The sequence below is a fragment of the Liolophura sinensis genome, chromosome 8 (genome assembly GCF_032854445.1).
Source record: "Liolophura sinensis isolate JHLJ2023 chromosome 8, CUHK_Ljap_v2, whole genome shotgun sequence".
NCBI lineage: Eukaryota > Metazoa > Mollusca > Polyplacophora > Chitonida > Chitonidae > Liolophura > Liolophura sinensis.
Window position 1 is genome coordinate 9,466,774 of NC_088302.1, and position 22,976 is coordinate 9,489,749.

The 22,976-nt window shown below is 39.4% G+C and overlaps 1 protein-coding gene across 1 annotated transcript; it reads left to right on the forward strand.

The window, feature by feature from the left end:
* The first annotated feature begins 4,031 nt into the window (after positions 1 to 4,031).
* Positions 4,032 to 12,786, forward strand: LOC135472868 (coatomer subunit epsilon-like). The gene is made up of 11 exons (XM_064752574.1): positions 4,032 to 4,178; positions 5,152 to 5,315; positions 5,606 to 5,708; positions 6,289 to 6,338; positions 7,191 to 7,244; positions 7,588 to 7,669; positions 9,107 to 9,262; positions 10,024 to 10,092; positions 11,630 to 11,704; positions 12,031 to 12,100; positions 12,587 to 12,786. The coding sequence occupies exons 1-10, from the start codon at positions 4,077 to 4,079 to the stop codon at positions 12,082 to 12,084; spliced, it is 909 nt and encodes a 302-aa protein (XP_064608644.1). The 5' UTR covers positions 4,032 to 4,076; the 3' UTR covers positions 12,085 to 12,100; positions 12,587 to 12,786.
* The last annotated feature ends 10,190 nt before the right edge of the window (positions 12,787 to 22,976 follow it).

Sequence of the window (22,976 nt, forward strand, 5' to 3'; positions counted from 1 at the left end):
AGCAATTTACACGCCCCCGAGCACCATGGCTTGAGCAGAATTAGGTAAAAAAAACTAAGTGATGATAATTGCTATTTATTTGACGTCACAGGTGTAGAATTACTCAGAACACTGTGTTGTCATCAAATTTAGCATACAATAACATTAAAACAATGCAAAGGTTAGACTTCTGACCCTATCAGTGTGGCACCTCATCGTTTGGAGTATAAGGTCCAATTAAACCGCTCGACCTGGCCATTTAATACGGAATGGTACGCTGTGGCCCGAGTTTGGTGATTTGGAATAGCTGACATATATCCTGGAAGAGTGCCGCTTCAAAATTGCTCCCCTGGTTTGTAACGGAACACAAAACCTGGTAAAGAACTCATTTACAACTTCGGAGTGTTGGCTAAAGAATGGGTAGATCCGCCCATTTCATGAACCGATTTACAGCAGCTAGCACGTACTTATTTCCAAAGTAAGTCTGGGGAAATGGACAAAAAATGTCGATATGAAGTCGGTCCAAAGAAGCACCACAATAAAGACTGGCTCTTGACGTCTTAGAACTGTTTTTTTGGTGAGCCACACTCAACACACTGTCTAACAAAAAACCCCGTTTATTCCCTTTGTCTTCGACCCACTCATAAAACAATACACCTTTCTCAGTCAGGAACATGTCTCTGTTTAATTGATCGGGTCATTAAAGGAGGACTTTCTATTGCGATGTCGTCGTTGCCTGGAAATTCTCGACTCAACATTCTACAGAGCTCATGTCTGCATCACCCAACTGCACCTATTTAATTTCGTTCAGTGTGTAACCATGAATTCAGTTAGCTACAGGAACATCTTACATGTTTGCTTCTGTTCTGCGAACAGAAGGAGGCACAACGTCGTCTTGAACTTGAATGTCAAGCTTGTCCCATTGAAAGTGAAGCTTCAAACAGTGGGGATATTCCCTGCAAGACAGTAAGGTGATGCCGCTGTTGGGTGGAGAGCACTCATTAATACTAAGAACACTGAATAGTGCATCGACATTACAGTATTCCTTTCCACTACGATGTTGGATGACAAGCTCCTCGAGCCATCATACAAGTTGACTTTGGGGCGCGTTAAAAAGTTGGAAAAGCCAAAGAAGGCTGTTATGGGCGGTTCTAAGTAGGAACATGCTACCAAGTAGGACTTGTTTAAAATCATCCGAAAAGGCAAACACAGCCAACAAATTCCGACGCATGACACAATACCGTGTTTGCACAAGGCTTAATCGGCGGCCAGGTTAATCGACAATTTTACCTGTCATTCCTGGTGCTGAGAAAGTACAACTCCGATCCCAGTATTTGAGGCGCCTGTGTCGAGCACGAACATACCTTCACTACAGGCGTAGGCGAGAATCGATGCCTTAGTCAGGCTTTTTGGATCTACAAAAATGTTTCTTGTTGAGCGGATTTCCTTTGGAATTCCTGTCCTTTTTGAGTAAGCTGGTGAAGGGGGCAGATGCGTATCCTTGGACGAAGCGCCGATTATAATTTGTGAACCCAAGAGAAGCCTTCAGATCTGTCAACATGCAGGAAGTTAGCTAGTTTTCGATATCTGCAATGAGTTGGGGATTATCTTTAAAACCCTCCCCACTTACAAGGAATTGCCCAAGCAATTCAACCTCCTTTTGAAACAGATGACATGTTGATGCTTTTCAGCTTTAATCCATAGTCACTCTAGGACCATCCGTAAGCCAGCAAGATGTTCGCTAAAATTCTTTCCGATGATAATCATATCTTCAAGGTTTATGAAGAGGATGTCCCACTGGAGGCCCTTGAAAACCAGCTCCTTTCCCCTTTGAAAGGTCTCAGGTCCACACACCTGTTGTATACACTCAAATAGGCCCATACAAGGCTGACCCACTAAGTGTATCGAAGCACTCATCTATCTTGGGCAAGGGATGCTCCTTTACCGTTGCATCTTGGATTTTTCTTCAATAATCCACGCACCATCTCACACTTGCATCCTTGTAAACAAGAACCACGAGAGGCCTAGACGGCACAATGACGCCAGCATTTCCCAAGTGACCATACTCTTCCTTATGAAGCCCCAGTGATACCCGTCTGACGGGTTGTCTACTGGCACGACCTTCTTGTGTGTTTATGCGATACTTTATCGCTTGGAAATATGTTCAACTAACAAACCCACCAGCTGCAGCATTTCAGAATGGTTTGGCAGGGTTTGCGTGGAATGGGCGTTCGGTAAAATTGTAAATAACTTTGCCTTTCTTGACTTTAAGACAAACGTGAAGATCTTTCTCCAACCTGGTGTGAGGTAATATATGGTTGGCACGATTCTAACAAATTGCCATACCTGTATTTACAGCCGAGTCACACCTAAGACTTTAAAGGAGGAAGTTGTAACTCCCTCGCTTGGCGTTCAGCATGAACGGGATAGTGCAACTACTGGTTGACCCTTATGAGTATAATGGCTCGGGCGGAGCGGCTTACTTGCTTTCGGTAAGTCGTCTCAGTGAAGCAGCACTAGACAAAAGAACGGTGGAAATCCATCCTGCGACAAGGAGGCACATTACATGCATTCTAAGGATTCCTTCGTCGTCATAGGACTGAAAAATTGTTAAACCCCAAGCACTCTCTCACTCACTGCATTTACAGTAGTCAAACCAGTAGGTTTTTCGACCTTGATCCGCCAGGGGTGGAGGAATACAATGGAAGGGAGGCGATGTAATATAAATCTGGTACATGCATATATGTCCACTGAGAAACCCACGTATCAGGCCATGACTTATGTCATTTACACTGAATGGTCTAACATCTTAAAAGTTTAACCTAGTTGAAAACTTTTTTACTCTCTCTGTAAATATTAAAAGTTGAGTTAATTGTATTTAAATGCTGACGACCACATTTAGGGCCAACTGTTAACTTACAAATAAAAAGATAAGTGAAATATTCTTGAGTATATACGGCGTAAAACTTCAATCAAATAAATAAGAATGTAATGTATACATTTCTTTATCGTATGTCGCTTGAATTACTCAACGTAATACACATTTGTGTACTACGGTTAGAAACACAATGTTTAGCCAATGTTAATAAGGTAAAGCCAGTAAATAAACGGATAATTGTTTTCATGTAAGTTGTATTTATACTCTCTTTGCTTACAATATCACTCCCGAATCCAAAGTATTATCGAGCAAATACAATATACACTTCTGTTTAATTTTTGAGGTGTCAATTTGTACACGCATTTAATTAGGATGAAATCAATGTTTATGAAGCTTATAACAAAGTTGTAAGAAGAAAAAAACACTCGTATTAAAAAGAACATTCATATATTTAAACTGAAAAGGTAGCGAGTGAAATAGAGTAAATGGTATTTGCCCAGCAGTTATAAACACCCTTATACACAAACGAAAATTCCTCGGGCTCAGCAATTCAGATCAAATTACAGTTCTGCAGAACAAGTCAATCGTCGCCTGTCCCCCGTCATTTTCTGTTCTCTCTCCCTTCCATTCAACTAAAACCTCCCCCTCTAGTGGTAGATCGAGCAATGCTCTTTGCGTACATGTATGTGTTCGTAATCCTGTATAAAACTATACCTATAGATAATGTGTGACTGATTCTCGTGCAGCTTTTACCGGTATATAGTAGCCTAAACTGTGCAGAAATAATTCTGAATACTGCCACCGTTTACCATTCTGATAACATGGTGTAAGAATAAGATGTTGGGCCTCAATGTACAGTAATGAATATGTGCGTTTAGTGTTTTTGCCTGGCTCTTCCCTCAGCCCACTTTCCATGTACACACGCGCATGAGTCTCGTTAAGGTCTACTTAAGAAAGGTCTACGCAGTGGAATTTCCTGGTGTATTCTGAATTTTAATTTCCAACTGGACTAAACCGAACATTAATTTCCTAGATGGCCCAAGCCGTTCTGTCAGCATCAGGCACACATACATGCAAAGCACTTTTTTGAACTAAAGTACGTAATTCCGGTGACGTCATCAGTTTGTGTATATTTCGGGGAGCTAGGTCTAAATATTCACAGCAGAATCATTTGACGCACGTACACGTTGGCGAAAATTACTTGACAGCAACATCCAAAATGTCTGGACAAGAACAAATGGATATTGAGCTATTCGAAATTCGAACTGCTTTGTATATTGGAAATTATCAGCATTGTATAAACGAGGCACAGAAGTTGAAGGTATGTAGGTGAAAAGCGATACTTATCAAGATCTGATTACAACAACAACATTTGCATTTAACACAGCCAGCTTAAGACTAACACTAAACAGTAACAACACGGTACAACGCAGGTCACATTGGAGAGGGCTCCCTGGAGACCTTGGGTTTGGTATTACCCTTAGAATGTTACACTTTAGACGACAGTTCAGGATTCCGCTATAGTTAGTCACTGAACCCCTTCTCAATAACCCTAAAAGACTCCTACTCTTTTCCTGGTAAGCCAACTCCGCATTTCAGGATTCTTGCCAGATCACTAAGGTTGAGGCTAGATAAGGTGGGAACTCTTGCATAGTAACTTAATTAAAAGATGTGAGTTTACGTTACCTGTTAATTGTAACGTTGAGCCAACAGACCTAGCTGTGGAAGATGTATATTCCATCTATCAACTACTGGTACCATAAAAATCTCGCCTTTTAACAGTATTAGTTTGCAAGAGCCTGTACCTTGTCTCATTCAAGCTGTGTGAACTGGCCAGAGCTTTTGGTTGCACAAAATGTTAAATATATGCTCAAGGAAGGCTTTATATGTGATTTGTTTTGAGTGTTGTGATACCAACTGAAAGACCGACTACCCGTGCCATTGTACGACCATGGGTGCTTTTCACAGGAGGTCTCATCTCCCAGTGCTCAATTAGCTCTCTCAACACATATATTAAGTGTTGAAAGACCAGCTGACAGCTATGTACTTCCAGAAGTGGAAAGATAGCTTGAGTGATGGCAGAAGGTACATGTACTTGAAGGTCAACATGTCTTCATTGGATATCACATCTGTACTACAGTATTTTGTTACAGAGTGGTTGGGGTGGAAAGTATGTCTATGAGTTGGTAACTAACATAAAAGTAAACATTATAATAGAAATACACCATCCCAGTGAGGTTGAAATCTTTAAAATAGTAATGAAACAAATATAATATGTTTTGTTGTGTTTTCAGTCGAACAATCCAGATGTGAGAGCCGAGAAGGATGTAATAATGTACAGAGCCTATGTGGCTCAAAAGAAATATGGAGTGGTTCTGGATGAAATCACATCTAACCATCCACCAGAACTTCAGGCTGTGAAGATGTTAGCTGATTATCTGTCAAATGAGAGTAAAAGGTAAAGACATTTGTTGTTGTCGTTATACTTGAGCAAGTGATCTACATAGAGTGTTTTGGAACCAATTTGCATACTTTTCCAGTAAGTACTGTAAGGTAGATATGGTCAGACTGTTTCCATCTGTTTATTTGCTGTGTTCTTCACACTAGGTATTAAATTTGTAAGATGGTGTAATTGTTTTTGTAATGTACGTTTAAATATGTATATGTTTTATGTATTTGAAAATTACACTGGCTGGATATTTTTGTCTGTGATGACAGTATCGATTTCAAGGCTGTGTTTTGTTACAGACCCTCCCTAGTGAAGGAAGTGGACTCTAAGATGACAGGAAGTGTTGATATCAGTGATAAGACCTTATTACTTATGGCTGGGACCATCTATTATCATGAAAATGTTAGTAATAATTAATTTCTTTGCATGTTTCATGTAATTTATTGACTTTGATACGAACACAGGAATAGATGCTAGAGAGAAGTTGCCAGGTATCTGACATGATGTAGTCTTCCTCAGAGCCCTGCCCAATTTTCCCCCAGAGCTCTGTCTTCTATTATCTTCCTGGTTGCCTCCAGGCTCTGCTCAGTTTCAAATTGGGTGTGCTCAGTTTACCCTGTTGGGAAATTCCCAGTTTTATCTACTGATAACCGTCATGGTAATAATATTAAGAGAGACACTGTTAAGTATGGAGTAAAACATCAAATAATGAAATCAATACTTGTAGTTAGAAACAGTGTGCGATACATCTTGAAGTCATAAATTTCCAAATAATTACATGGCAGTAAAAAATTTTAGAACTTTGATTTTGTGACATTATGTGACGTTATTTCCGGGTGTCCCTTTTTTGTAACAAAAATGTCCAGCATTCAGAGCAGTAGATATACTCAAGAATACCTTGTACATGTTAAAAACACTTCAGCTGTCTTACTCAAGTATAAGCTTTTAAGTTGGTCTTGATATCAACTTCCATTACTTTCAGAACTTTGATGCTGCCTTGAGAGCTTTACACCAGTCTGAATCTTTAGAGTGGTGAGTAAACAACTTCAGCTTATTTCATCTTAGAATTCAGGGAACTTGGATACCCTAGTTCTTCTAAAATTTGGGACAGACATTGAAAAGACAGATATTGAAATTAGAATATTATATTTCTTTACCAGCCCTGTGGAAAAGTAAAGATATGAGCATGTTGTTCATTAGATGGCATAACCATGTGAGAAAGAAGAAACTCCATATTCCTGCTAGAATTACATATATATTGGCTAAAATGAGCAGACCAGTTTCTCAAATTTTAGAAGAAATAGGATAGGTGGTTTTGATCAGCATTATTTAGCACAAGAGCGATGGCCCTGTGGTTGTGAGGAGTTTCCTATGCAGTGTATTTTGACATGTTCTTGAGTATGACGACACCAAATGATCTGTGGCTTAACCTCTGTCATGTTCTGACACAGTATGTGGGAGACAAAAGATCTTCCAGGTCAAGTCATACCAAAGACTTTAAGAATGGTACATGTTGCTGCTTCGCTTGGTGCTCAGCACTGAGATGTTTAGAGCAAGGAAACAACTGGTTGACATGGTGTGTGTATAATGTGAGGTGTCATGTCTGGTGTCTTCTACTTCAGTGGCAGCACCAGTTTATGTAACAGAATGGGCTCATCAAGTAAACACACCTAATGATCCCTAGTCCTCATTTGGCGAAAAAATTGTTAAGTAGGACATAAAAACTTAAGCATACATAAATACATTGACCAAAGATTCTGGATATAGGATAAACACTTGGGATTTTATGTTGATTTTTAATGTTGATGTTCAATGTGAATGTTGTGTGAAACAGCTGATTCTGATTCTTCAAGTAATCGAATTGTATTTTCTATCTCCTGACAGTGCGGCCCTCATGGTTCAGATTTTGCTGAAAATGGATCGCGTTGATCTAGCAAAGTAAGCCTTGTGGGTGGTTTTTTTCCTTCGTAGAGGATTTTTATTTGTGGAAGAAACTGTTTATTAATATGATTAATGATACATTTCTCCTTTGTGGAGGTAAATTTTTCTAATCTACCTTTCTGGAGATGCATTTCTACACATTTAATTTGTCTCAAAAACCACTGAAATATTGGGAACTGGGCATGTTTGCCAAGTCGTCTTATTGGTTTGCCTCACTGACAACTGACCAATGTGATTGCATGTTTGACTGTGGCGTTTATATCAGGAGATGTGGTCAGGAAACTGAATTTATTTATTTGTAGATTAAATCTTTTTTTCCTTCTTCTTTGAATTTCATTAGAAAGGAGTTGAAGAGGATGCAGGACACTGATGATGACAGCATTCTCACCCAGCTGGCTCAGGCTTGGTTCAATCTGGCAGTGGTCAGTTACCTCCCTTGTCTATCATCTGTATTTATTATAAAAGTGGTTGTTTGCTTAGATTCCTTGGATATATCAAGGTCTTACTGCATGGAGGCTTGCATGGTTTGTTGGATGTCGTATTCAGGTTTGCCGCAGTCTCTGTTTGAGAGAGAACTTGAAGACCTGAGCTCCACAAGTCTTGGTTATTTTTATATTCATAACTGATAAATTCACAGAAATTGTATCCATAGCACATTTGAAAGAGGATTTATTTCCTGTTTTGTTGGTGGTTTTAGTGACATGATAATTATCAAGATGCACGCCACATCTTTTAGGGATCCTTGTCAGGTTTGCTAATTGTGGGTGTTAATAGTGATGTTGCCGTGTAACTTGCATATTATTTTCCTCAAACATCTATTCGTCATTGTTATTTTTTTTCATCCATTGTTTTACTACATGGACATGTATTTCTTCAAATTAATATATTGACCAAATCATTAGCGAGGTGAAATTCTCAACAAATTTGACCACAGACATAATGCTGTTTCGGCATATTACAGACATGTTATCTGATCTGGACAGGTGAATTATATAATTTCTGTGAAGTTCATATGTGCTGTAAAAATCTTCATGTGCCGCTACCTGAACAGTACATCTTCAAAATCTAATGAATTGTGTTTTCATATTGCATCAAAAGTTATACTTTTATTGGTCGAATTTGTTGAGGATTTACGGTACCTCATTATGTAGGAAGTGTCTGTATACTGTGACTGGGGGGAAGAAGGTCTGATAATTTGGGTATGGTACCTCATTATGTAGCAACTGTCTGTATACTGTGACTGGGGGGAAGAAGGTCTGATAATTTGGGTATGGTACCTCATTATGTAGAAACTGTCTATATACTGTGACTGGGGGGAAGAAGGCCTGATAATTTGGGTATGGTACCTCATTATGTAGAAACTGTCTATATACTGTGACGCAGGTCTGATAATTTGGGTATGGTATCTCATTATGTAGAAACTCTATATACTGTGAAGCAGGTCTGATAATTTGGGTATGGTACCTCATTATGTAGAAACTGTCTATATACTGTGAAGCAGGTCTGATAATTTGGGTATGGTACTTTCATTGGGTACATACAAGTACTATAAATATGTTGCCATATGTCCCATCTTGCAAGGAAGGTGATAAATCACAACATCATGTGAGAAAATAGCAATTTAGCAACCAAGAAATCAATTGTTCCAGTGAGGTTTGGTGTTCAAATCCAGCTCCTACCGGTTTTGCTGGAACACACTTGACAAAGGTCAGTGATTTGCTCTAGGCATTATGGCTTTCCTGTCACCACTGTCATCTGAGTCAAAAGTTTCTAGAGCAAGGCACTATACAACAATCAAGCAAATACATCTAAATAAATAAGTAAGAAAGCGATTTGCAGGTTTTGTGTTGTTGTTGTAGGGAGGTGACAAGTACCAGGATGCGTACTACATCTTTCAGGAGCAAGCAGACAAACACTCATCAACCCCGCTGTTACTGAACGGTCAAGCAGCCTGCTACATGGCCCAGGGCAAGTTTGAGGATGCTGAGGGAGTACTACAGGAAGCCATGGACAAGGTGAGCGACTTGGTAGAAAGTTGTCTCCACTTGCCAACAGGTGGAGCCAGTTTTGATATTGATGGTTAGCTGAATCCACCCTTGCTCACCCCAGTGTCTCATCCTGACACCTGTAACTTTATCTTTAGTACCACTTACATCTTACATCTGCCTCACATCTGCCTCTTGTTCACTTCTGCCTTTTGTTCTTCAATGCCACCCCAAACCAAGTCTGGAATTAAAATTTATATGCGGCCCTAAAAATTAATACCACACAAAAATAAAAAGTCATCATCGTGAAAAAATACACGTAAAATTAGGATGTAACCACTTTGTCAGATATATTGCTTTCCAGACCTCCAGAAGCGTTAATAGAGGACTGTTTTCTGATGTCAGGGGCAGAAAATAAGATAATGAAACATCTGAAAAGGAAGGCTTTGGGATATTTTGCCTTCTTTTCTTTTGCCTCCTTCCTTTTTGCCTCAAAATGCCTTTTAAATTATTAAAGTTTAGTAAAGAAAAGAGATCATAGGTAGATCTCTTTGAATCTGGCAAAATATATTACTTAATGCTGATAAAAAAACTTTTGTACTACAGAAAGTAATAATTGGTCTGGTGTCTATACAGTGTGGCTGGGTTTGGTGTCAGGCTTGGTGTCCGATAAACACAGTAAATTAAACAAAGCTTACTTTACCTACTTCAATATATCAAGTACTAACATGTTATTTGATTTCAGTGACACCCCAGGTTTGTATGTAAAGTAACTTTATGTCTTTTTGCAGGACAGCAATAATGCAGAGACCCTGGTGAATATGGTGGTCCTGAGTCAACACCTAGGCAAGCCTCCAGAGGTGAGTTCTGACAAGGTTGCCTAGCGACACCTGCCTTGTGTCAGGGGTCAAATTCCTGATAGGGAAAATGTATAACTCTCCAAGATAATCAGCAGTTTTAATATGTTTGATCAATAACGACATATCAATCGTTAAGTGATTCCAACTTTAAATCAGGGTATAAACATAACACTTTAAGACTTCCAGATATGACTACAGTGAAAACTCTCTTTAGGAATTGGGCTCCTGAACTTATCTCTCTCAGATTAGGTGTTGAAAATGGAATCTTGAACACAGGAAAATTGGTAAAGGTAGCTAGTAGCTGCCTTCAAATGAACTCCCGGATGGTTGTGTTGGGAGAAGCATTCTGTTTAGTGGATGTAGTCTCAGGATAATATAAAAAGATGGAGAACTGTGAGAACACATGCATTTACTGTAAATGCATGTGTTTAGAGGTTTTCTTCCTCTCCTGGCTCTCTCCTCCATCCACAACCTGTTTCTTCTTGCTCTCTCCCCCTCCCCAACCTCTTTCCTTTTGCTCTCTCTCCCCTTCCCGATCTATTTCTTTTTCTCTCTTTTTTTTCACACGCAGTTTTTGTCTTGTCTAGTGGACACCGTCCGCCCTTTAACAAACATTGATATTTTAGGGCATTACATCAGTGTTATTGAAACTGGTCTAAAACCATCTGAATGGGTCACCTTCCTTTATCAATACCCAGTATTAATCACCATTTAATTAAGCATGGGATATTTTTTTTTCCACTGTCGGAATCTTACTTCAGATAAAAAGTTTAGCGAGATGAGAGGTCCAGGTGATGTATGTGTTACCATGGTGATCTACTGTAGATTCTGGAAAAATGATGTTTTGTGATGATGGCTTTATCGACATTTTATACCTCCTGTCTGATTTTGTGGAAAGGTGACATTATATACATGCAGGAGCTATCACACTGAATCCCTCCACTTCAAATTGTCCATCAAGAAAACTTGTTGAATTTGATTGGTTATGGTGAAGGTGATTAAGAGAAGAAGTTATTTTTGCCCAGACATGTCCCATGATGTATTTATTTTTGCCCAGACATGTCCCATGATGTATTTATTTTTGCCCAGACATGTCCCATGATGTATTTATTTTTGCCCAGACATGTCCCATGATGTATTTATTTTTGCCCAGACAAGTCCCATGATGTATTTAGAGTGCATGGTCTGTTAGTCATACTTGTACAGTTTGAGTTGTATGATACAGGTGTAATTGTGTGTTCTGGCCAGTCTTTTAAGCTTAAAGTTACATGTTGGTGCTCTTATGTAATGCCAGTAAATACCAAATCAAATCAATAAATACAAATATTTGTTTTTGAACTACATACATCGTACTGCAGAACATAAGGGTAACTAGGTCGACTTCAGTCTTTTCTGTTTTTTTCTTTTTTATTTCTTATGGAGTTGTCTTTGAGGAGTGCTTGTGGCTGTGCTATGCTAGATATTTTGAGATTAACCTTTACAAAATTATCGTTTTCTCTCCATGGTTCTACTGTGTCCTGGTTTGTTTTTCATGCAGGTCAGTAACCGTTACATCTCCCAACTGAAGGATTCGCACAGAGGTCACCCATTTGTGAAGGATTACTTGCAAAAGGTAACCATGCCTTCTCAAAACAGTTTTTCAGAGGATGTTTTAAAGTTACGAAGTTTCAAGGTCTCTCTTTGTAATATGAATGTGTAGTCATTATTTTTAACTGATCACTAGATGAAGTAATCATAGTTTCATCATATTGTAGACGTGAAAGTGACAGCTAATGTAATTTATGCTGTTAAAATTGTTCTTTAACTAATTTATATTTCTGTGCACTGCCTTGTTTCTTGTTTTACAGATGTTAAAGGTGTTATCCTATTCAGCTCAGATTATCACTTTCCTGACATTTTGTGCTTTTGTCACAATCTCTTGTTTTCATACATTGACAGGAGACGGAGTTTGATCGAATTGCCAAGAATTATTCCCCATCAGTATCTGCCTAGAAGTTGACAAAACAAGGTTGGCGTTTTTATATTTCTTCAGTTTTTCTAATAAGGATAATCAGTTACATGAAGTACAAGCCTGTCCATTGGATATTGGGTAAAGCACCCAGAAGAACTAACGAAGGAAACTTTTAAGTTGTGAGTTCAAGTCTCACACAAGCTAGTATTTTTGCCATTCTCGAGATAGTTGTTTCAGTTTTGGAAATTTTGTCTTACATACGTGCTCCATGACAAGGGCATTTTTCTCCTACAAAAACACTAACAAAGATATAATATTTCTTGAAAAATTGCCCCCAATTACAACCCTATCGTTTTTTTTGTTTTTTTTGTTTGCTTTGATAAATGAGATTTAATATGGCAAATAAATAGCTATCTTTTGGCATGTCACAGTAGTTGCATGTTAAGCTGAGGGAGATAGAAATCCATCAGAACTTCGTGTAAAATATTTTTTTTAGGATGGTTAATATTGATTTTTGTATAAAATCTTTTCTTTTCTTTCCAGGGAAGTCTAATTGGCAACAGCAGAAAGATTTGACGTGGGGTGGTCCATTGTCATCATTGTCAGCGTTTTCCTTTCCATTTCCATTTGTTTCTTTGGTGTAAATACAATAGAGACATTTCTGTATAATATTTAATCACGACCATGTACAGGTACATCGTTATGTATGTTGTCAAGAGTAAACATGATTATACTGTAAATAACATGTGTTTTGTTTTAATTTACATGGCAGCCTCTCACCAATGCGGTCGCAGTGAGTTCAAGTCCAGCTCATACTGGTTTCCTCTCCGGTCGTACGTGGGAAGGGTAGTCAACAACCTGCGGATGGTCGTAGGTTTCCACCAGGGTTTGCCTGGTTCCCGCCCACCATAATGCTGGCTGCCGTCGTATAAGTGAAGTATTCTTGAGTACGGCGTACAGCATCAGTCAGATGAATAAATCATATTAATTTACTTAAAAAAAAACACATCTTTACAATCTATGCATGTACCTTAAATGAAAGAGCTATGCTTAAGCTTAAACAAAATATCTCGACTTTCTGCCAGCAGTGTTTGTTATTTGAGTGTTCAACAAACATCGAAGGCTTAGAAATCTCCTTTTGGCGGCCGTTTTAACAGATTGCATACGTCATCCATCTTAGCGTTGCCAGTAGCTATTGAGGGCATAGCATTCCAGACACATTTTGGCAGCCTACAGGCGTGCATGTTGGCATGATTTGGCCTTCTAGTGCATCCCAAACTCTTCCTTACTAGAGTTGGCTTTCACAGACTTCAAAATCCACGGTTATAACGATATACACATGTATTTGGCGGAGACTGCAAGTGCACGTCAATAATATGGTAGGAGTAAAACTTTAAGCACAGTGACGTCACGATGAATATCCAAGAGGACGAAAGGAGGCTTTTCACTGGAGAAGCCGAAAACATGGCGGGACTTACAGTGTTCCTCCAATCGGTGGATTTTGGAGAAAGTGACAATGTTTAAAACTTTCTTTCGCACGTAAACTTAAACAAAAAAAAAGAAAAGAATATCATACAGTTTGTATAGCTCTTTCATTATACATGTGTTCTTTTCTTCTAAGTACTTGGATGTTGCTTTCCCTGACTTGGCCCGGTTTCCTCCCACCATAGTGGTGGTCATAGGAGTGAAATATTCGTAAGTACCACGTGACGTAAAATACCAATGAAATCAGTAATGGCTTACTGTTAGATGAAAGTTGTATGTCGCAAATGGGTTGAAGTAAAAATGTTCTATAACATTATATAGCCCAGGGTGTCCAGAATACATCTTTTTTCAGCATAACAGAAAAATGAATGCAATAAACCAGACAGCAGTTGGTGCATCAGAACATGCGCACAATACGTCTTACATCAAACTATAGCAGACTGAAATTTTGTCTGTGTGGGGACATGGCGGCCCAATATTCAGTCCAGTTCTAATTATAGCGTGCCAGCTCGATCACTTTGCGTGTATATTTTTAAGCTTTCGACTTGAAACTAGGGTTGAGGCCAGACGAAGTTTCAGATGTCACAAAGATTAGCATCCACTGCGCGAAGTTTGCCCAATTGTGTGTGACGGCCGAGGATCACAATTCTACAACATAGTACACATACCGTTGTTTATCCGACCCGAAGACCGGGATCTGTACACTCAAAACTGCTATATGGCTTTTTGGGACAGGTCTAACCTCTAAACTAAACATTCATTTCCAATGGTGTGTAAGATGAAATATCTCAAATACCGTAAATCTGCAACCTTTTCGATCTCCAGTGAAATTTATGCACAAAAGTATGAAATGACACTAAAACGATTCTGTTGTAGTCACTAAAGATGCAAGCGTCATAAAATTGCAAATTATATCCTCTACACGCCATAGTTCTGTCAGAATATTTCGATATATTGGTTGCCGAAAAGTTGAAAAGGTTGAAGAATTATGAAAGAGGATGGGTATACATATGATTCTGCACTGTTACAGTTGCCCCAAGTAGGTTCAATACCAGTTGCTACTTTCTGCTTTCTATGTTCACGTTTATATTTTGGACCGATTTCACAAAAATTCTGACTTAAGTCAAAATTTAAAATACGATCTGAATGCTTGCTATCGGGCTTTGGAAATTAAAATTTCGACCCCCTCCTCCCCACTCATCAATGCTGTCTTCAGACAATGTGTCAAGTTTCAAATCCAGTACCAAAAACTAAGCATCGCAGAGTTTTTAAATTTTGACTTAAGTCAGAAAGGGTTTTGTGGAATCGACCCCCAGGTAATGTGATTTCAATATTAGGAGTTACAAGTTCAGTATTCAGCCTTGTCTTGCTTTCAGTGTAGTCCTGGGGTTTTAGCGTTTCAGTGATGAATGGCGATTTATCTGGTGTTTCACATTAATTATAAAGCATCAGAAGTTCATTATCAGGAGACAACCATAGCAATATATAATTATATGTGAAAGGATGCAGAATCAGCTCTGTTTTACTTGGCTAAAGCCTGCAGCATTCGTCACGTTTGAATAAATGTGCAGCACCAAAAACCAGCTTAGCCTAGTCTTACCAATCTCTCACATGTCACTGGTGAGGCCATGCCCCGGATCACTAAGGAATCCTAGACGTAAGTTAAATTTCAACTCACATTAAAATTGTTATTTCTTATGTTACAAGGTCAAAAATTTGCTTAACAACGTAACTTCTGGGTAAGTTATCGTACAACAATTTTCAGCTGAAATAACAGAAAGGAACATTCAAAATTTAATGATTGAAGTTTTGACTTCAGTTTAAGATCAATTGGTGGTCCAGGGGCCAGTGGTTTGTCTAATATGCTGGAAAAGTCAACATGGAACAGCCTGTGGTTTTGCTATAATGGTGGAAAAGTCAACATGAAACAACTAGTGGTATGACTGAAATGCAGGAGAAGTCAACATGAAATAGCCAATGGCTTGGCTGCAGCACTGGAGAAGTTAACATGAAATAGCCAGTGGTTTTGCTGTAATGCTGGGGAAGTCAACATTGAACACCTATTGGTTTGGCTGTAATGCTGGGAATGTCAACATGGAAACAGCCAATGGGTTGACTGTAATGCTGGGGAAGTCAACATGGAATAATTAGCCAGTGGTTTGGTTGTAATGCCGGAGACGTCCATATTAATCAGTATAGAAATCTTGGGTCCGTTCACAAAGCGATTTCGGGCTTAAACCTAAAATTGTAATCCAAATTAAACGTTTAAATATATGCAAGAGATCGATACAATTTTGACTGCTGATTTTATCCTGCAGAAGTACAAGCACATGCTTCGGCACTCAGCTTAAAGGAGAAGAAAACTTGAACCAATTACACTATGGGCTGAAAAGAGCACATTTTTTTTCTATCTGGTGGTGCGTGCTGCATAATTTTGCGATTTTTCCTCGCCATACACGTAAAGCCTGAAAACGGCAAAGCTGGCATAAATCGCTGAGTCCATCGCGTCATCCATCCTTAACATCCCGTAATTTATGCTGGGGGTGTGTTGCCTTTCAGCCAGTGAGAGTCATTAAAACTGCCAGCTTGTTTGTGTAAACTAAGAACCTATGTCCAACATTCCGGTTTCCTGATCGCCAAGCGGCAAACGAACTGTACTGTTCGCTACCTCCTGGAAAGAAGCGTTCTACGGGAAATGTACGAACTGCACTTTGGCTAGTGCTTAGGCAAAATTGAGTCGCCCACAGCAGATTTTGGCGCCAACTTTTATTTATAATTAATCAGCTTGAGGTCCATATCAGAGTTGTTTTATGGCATGCACCTGTGCACTCTTTTCAATGGTAGTTGTTTGATATTTAGATTTTCTCCTTCCGTTAAAATATTTTATTTTGTTAAGAAGATTTAAGTCTTGAACTTTAGCCAAAATGGCTTTCCAAAAGAGACCCAGTGGCTCGTTCTAGCGCAACGGTTACGGTAACGTATACAGCGGCGTAGGAAGCAGTACGGCCGATACTACCATGGACGTACTACTAGTCATTAAATAAAAAATAATGACAACGTAAAAAAAGAAGTATGCAAAATATGAAATGAAACAATTTAATGGCGACCAACAAAACGAGGGCTCGTGTACAAACATGAGCATTGTAGAGTGTTAAGAACATAAAATTACAATAGATTGACGTGAAGTATAAAAGCCCCGTAAAACGATTTCAGGTCATCTCCAGTCGTTTAGCAACACGAGCTTCCGGGGCCCTAGGCGGCCCCTTGACCCTTCCTTTTGTGCTGGGATAGTCGACCGATTGCCTCCCACACGACTGGTATAACTTCAGAATGCGCTACAAGGACAGTTACACTGTCGCATGCTTTGTAGAATGGAAATGTAGACACAGTTGCTGTAAATTAGAGAATTTTAATAACTCTCTGTACTGATATAGTGACGCCCGTCTCTCTCTCTAGTACGGTGACTTATTCTTCGCAAAAACAAAAACAAACAGAAAAAAAAAGATTTCCTCATTACAATGATATCCTATGTCATGAAGGGACTATTGTTGTGAAATAGAATTTTCTTCGCTAAAAAGTAAACCGATCAACTAACGTCACTGATAAAACAGCTTGATAAGCCGCTTAACTAACAAGTATTTGTACAAAACGGCTGGAAAATTGAAATATACTTGCATGGCACAAATAAGCCACCGTACTCTGGATATCGAGTGACGGGCTACGTGGACTTCTCAAGCCCTTCTCAAATAACCAATATCTTGTCGGAAACAATAATTTATTGTTGATCTTCCAAACTGTCGCTGTCCGCTACAGATGCATTAGTTACCGTCACCTGTTCGCGTCAACCAGATTCTCTGCAGCGATTGTTCTCTGCACCTGCTCAGAAATTAAATGGGCATCATCAGATGTGGGTTATTGCGTTCGATGGTGTTTATTTGTGTCTGTCTACGAAAACAAGGAAACAAGCACTAGAGCGGCGAACTCTTCCTATTTCTGCTCGTGGATCGTGGATCATGCTGGTACTGGCATTAGTATCAGACACAGGTAAACTGACTCCCCTTTTTGCTGAAGTCATTAGTAATTAGCTAATTAACTGGATTAGTTCCTACCATATTTTGTTGAACTGTTTTCTACTGAGGAAATCCGCCTTTGCCTTGTTTTAAGTTATTATACATAATAGACAGTATTTTGAGTAGGTCTAGACCAGTGAACAGTGAAACGCCGTATAGTTAAGAATTAGCTTATCGGTAACTTGTGGCAATCAGTTTTTGTGAGCAAAAAAAAAACAAAAACAAACAAACAAAGAAAAACATTGATCTTTTGCAAGTTACCGACGATCTTTCCTCCGAGTGACCTACACTACATACATATAGCGGGAAAATGTAGTCCTACAAATTCCCTGTCAGTCGGGGATTGAGCCCGACTTGTGGCGATTCTATGGAGTGATAGACAAGCGCCTTAACCACTCGTCCTATTTCAGGCGATCAGGCCCTGCCTGGTCCGTATTCTTCTTTCATCCGTCAAGGACGCCTCATTATCACCACCATATAATCATCACGTGGCGACGACTATATGACTTTAACCGCCAGCCTATTTTAGCTCCCAACACCTCTCCAACTACTGTCCTTGCATGTCCATATTTATTTTATGGACGTATTCGGATTCGGCAATATTCAAATGAATCTCGTCTACTTTTCTTCATAACGTTTGCGGTGTCACGGGATCACTCATTAATTTTGCTGCTGTATAGTATTTGGTTTCGCTCGCTTTTCAAGTATATACCAGAGTTTTACTGACTCCTAAAGAGTCGTCAGGGAACAGGATGTAGCTCAGTAGGCAAAGTGATCTACTTTTAACTAGTAGGCATGCCCTGTCAGTCCCGGCCTTGTACAGAGAATTTGTGGAAAGCCCGCTCTCACTGTTTGAATTAAGGCCTTTCTGGCGATAAAGCGTCGCCACTTTGCTAGGGAATGTTTGTGTTAGGGTCTTGCTAAAAATAAACCGTTGCCACTTAGCCAGAAACTGTTTGTATTGGGGTCTTGCTGGCAATAAGGAGTCGGCTCTTAGCTAGGGACTGTTTGCATTAGGGCCTTTGCTGACAATAAGTAGTCGCCTCTTATCTAGGGACTGTTTGTATTAGGGCCTTGCTGACAATAAAGAGTCGCCTCTTAGCTAGGGACTGTTTGTATTAGGGCCTTGCTGACAATAAAGAGTCGCCTCTTATCTAGGGACTGTTTGTATTAGGGCCTTGCTGACAATAAGGAGTCGCCTCTTACCTATTGGCTGTTTGCACGTACAGTCATGCGTTCGTTGAAGACGACTTGTTTTCCAGCAATATGGCCTGTGTGCTCGCCAACAAGTGCATGTGAAAGTTAAGGGTATCCTGACGCGACATTTGTCATGAAATTTGCGCATCTGTATTTTACCTTATCTTTGTCTCTTTACTACTCAGGACAATACTCCTCATGGAGGGTACAGACCATATCAACACTATACACTAATTAAATCCTCTTAATTATATGGCATTATCTTTGCATGGACAAGAACATGCAGAACTATCTAATTTTTAAATCTGGTGACACAAAAGAATCCTTCCTCCCAGTGGAAATTTATAACAACAGAGTGAAATTAAATCATCTAATGTTTATGATTTATGCTGGTTACATTTCTTTAGCTGTTTAATGACACAAAATATTACTTTTTTAATCACAGGTGGGGTGCCCTATACATTATCACATGAGTGTTGCTTTACTTGATAATTTATACATAAATATGAGAAATATGCATGTTTTAGTCCATGCCATTGTCTTTGAACATATTTAGATTAGTCTTAAATTTTGATGGTTTGTACATGTATATGTTGTATACATTCACTGTTTGATAACGATTATTTTGAGCCTTTTATTGTTGGGCTATCTTTAGAAAACAAAACAAGATATGGTCAAAAGTAAATTTGCTAATATCTGGCATCAGGAGAGCCTTAAGCAGGAACTTGCGGTAGTTGGTGGTTTACCCGGAGCTTTCTCTGGTATTGGAATTAAGCAGTAATCAAATATCAAGTACCATAGAGCTCTCAAGCCGAAAACTCCTGACTGTACTGTGAACCCGCGGTTTCTTTTGTGAAAATTTCACTCTGGTTGAATTGTTGAAGTGATCATTATGCACCCTTTTTTGTTTGTCAGTAAGATAAGACGCCTTTCTATTACTGTTCTGGTAGGTAAGAATAACAGAGAATGTACTTTGATTGACCGCTTTGTGCAACTCGTCCTGACACACATCCGTGTAGCAATCGGCATCAGTGATAGAATGTCAAGGTCAACTATGGAAAGACCAAATTAAAAAAAAAACAACTCACAATACGAACTACCAAAGAATGGGGAACTCGTAAAACTCCTTATGTATCAAGACGATCCAAAGCTGTGGACTAATTTGTTCTTTCCTTGATTACGTCACAATTATGAGTGTGTGTGTGTGTGCTCATAAAACATATATGTTTTAATAAAGTATAATGAATGTGTGGTTATTCTAATAGGGAACTTGCAAAACTCCTTCTTGTCTGTACCAAGGCGGTCCAAAGGTGTAAACTTATTTATTCGTCCATTATTACGTCACAATTATCAGTGTAGGCGTGCCCATAAAACATATATGAAGTACACACGTACTGCAACGTCACAGAAGAAAACAAAGTATTCCACTGTCATTTGGATTGTCTGTGTAGCTCTTCCTCGAGTCTCCCACTGTGTGTAGCTGAACTGAAGAAGGCTTTGTTTTGTTGTCATTGGCGTGGATATTGTGGGGACTGGCGATCAGAACATCTCCATTTAAAGATCTGTTTAAATTTTCCGGGGGCCTCCGTGGCTCAGTCGGTTAGCGCGCTAGCGCAGCGTAATGACCCAGGAGCCTCTCACCAATGGGGTCACTGTGAGTTCAAGTCCAGCTCATGCTGGCTTCCTCTCCGGCCGTATGTGGGAAGGTCTGACAGCAACCTGCGGATGGTCGTGGGTTTCCCCCGGGCTGTGCCCAGTTTCCACCCACCATAATGCTGGTTGCCGTCGTATAAGTGAAATATTCTTGAGTACGGCGTAAAACACCAATCAAATAAATAAATAAATTTAAATAGTTGTCACTTGGGTGTTCATTCATGAAACTGAAAAGAATGACACATGCGTGTGGTTTAAACATTTACACTCAGAATTCAAATCTGTTAGGAGCTGTTGAGCAACTTAGTCCTGGCTTTTTATCCTAATCCGCGCTAAGAGCTGCTTAGGTGTGTTAGATCTGTTGACCAAAACAACCATAAACAATGTATACACATATGTGACTCAGGTCACTCTTTCCGCCTGTAAAAGGACCCTTGGCATAGGATATAGGGTACCGGCAGATTTTTCTCCCACGCAAGGCGCGCTAGTGTAAATTAGGACCTGAACGTCAAACTCTTGTTGCGCGACGCAAAGCATAATGCGTTCTGCGGTTTCATCTGTGACGTAATGGTCAACCCATTGTGGAGTCGCGCTGTTGACGCTGCAGTGGAATGTCCAGCGTCACTGACATGACGTAACACGTTCCACTCCAAACTTCTGCCGGTATCCCATTAACGTTATTCATGACGTAAAAATGAAACGTTTCTGTTTTGGTGACAACAGACTGACGCAGCACGTCATCTGTCGACGTAAAGTTATTGTGACGTATTTTGAGACTGTTACATTGTGCCAAGTCTTCTCTGGTACATACACGTAGATCCTTGAAGGGTTTGCCAATATTTAGCATGCCTTCGTAAGGTTTACGAAGAGAAAATCAAGATGGTAAAAGACAAAGAGGTCAACAGGACAGATAACTCACTTGAAGGACAAAGTTATATTGGAAAAACTTCGAATGTGGAAGAGGAGACGAGTTCAGCAGCTAGATATTATCAGCACTGCAGCGCTGACGAGCCTCTCTTAGATTATGAAGAATATTTCCAGGTAAGAACGAAAATATCTCCCGCAGAATTTACTTTAACTTGTGTGCAATTCTTTTATGAAACTATACGGAGAAAAGGACAATACGGTTTCATGCACGGAAGCAAACAAGGGGAAGGCTTGTGACTATTTATAATTGTTGTACATTTGGTGCTGAAATTTGCCAAGATAGGATATACATCTTTTTAATTTTTAGATAAAAAATAAACAAAACTCCCAAGCCATTTAATAATACCTCGTACTAATACTTCGTAGTATTTTCAAGTGGGTTTTTTTTAAAACTAATATCGCGTTAGAAAGGGAAAGTTAAATTGACAAATAGGAAACCTTTGCTACGAATAATCTGATTAGAAGGCTACAGATTGACTTAACTTACACCGTGCGACCACGACAACGAAGAGTGTCGGTGAACATTATAAAAATATGACAGAAAACATTTTGAATAATTTTATCAAATTCTTTGCTATTTACCCGCATGATAATTCTAATAAAACATTCTCTGTTTTCAGGATGATGACAGTTCGATAAAAAAGGAAATTATTAAAAAGAAAAAGCCCAAAGGAAAAGCTTCCTATAAGATCACCCGACCTGTTTACAATGGTTCATCGATGGCTGATCAGATAAGCTGTCAGCTGGCTGAAATTCGGGCATCAATGTCACGACGACAGCCAGTTGACCTGAGGAAAGAAGCACGTAAAAATGTGGAGAATAGAAGAGCGAGGAAAAGAGAGGAGGTCTTGGGGAGGAGAAGACAGAGAGGTGACGGTGAGGACGGAGAATGGTCCCAGCGGGGTGCCACGAGACTTATCGGGGTGTCTGACCCGTTCATTTACCAACTATTGTGGCAATTTCAGAGGCTACAGATTGTCCAGGAAAAGCTTGAAAATTGGCGATTGATAGAATTCAGGAAGCGCCTGGCACCCTGTGTTGACCTTGTCGGATACTGCGCAACACCAGAGTTAAAGCGTCGCAGGCAATAGACTGTCTAATGAACTGATCAGCTGATCCCGTTCGTTAATTGTTCGTTAATTGTTCAGAAGGAAATCTCAGATAGCAGGAATAAGTCCCTGGACATCAAGTCCAGAAAATTGTAAAGAAACACAGCTTTCTGAGGGCAGACACCATTTATGTTTTGCAACAGTAGTTTAAAATGTTACCGTAATTTATTGCGGATTGGATTATTGCAGGCAGACCTAAGTTTGCACAGAAAATATGTGAGTGATTGTCAACGTTAAATGTGCAGCAGCTGAGTTACAAGAATCCTGCGTTTACATTTAACAACGGCATTGAACATTTGTGCATTCTCGTAACAAACAGACTATAATGAAACATGAACTTGGTTTATGTATGATATGAATTTTATACAGAAGAATATATTTATTAAAATAATTTTCTGATGGTTTAATTGATTTGTTATTATTAAAACCCTCGCATGTGTTGACTGATTGTTTTATTTGTTTTTGGTAATGAAGAATTTTTTGTTTCATTTT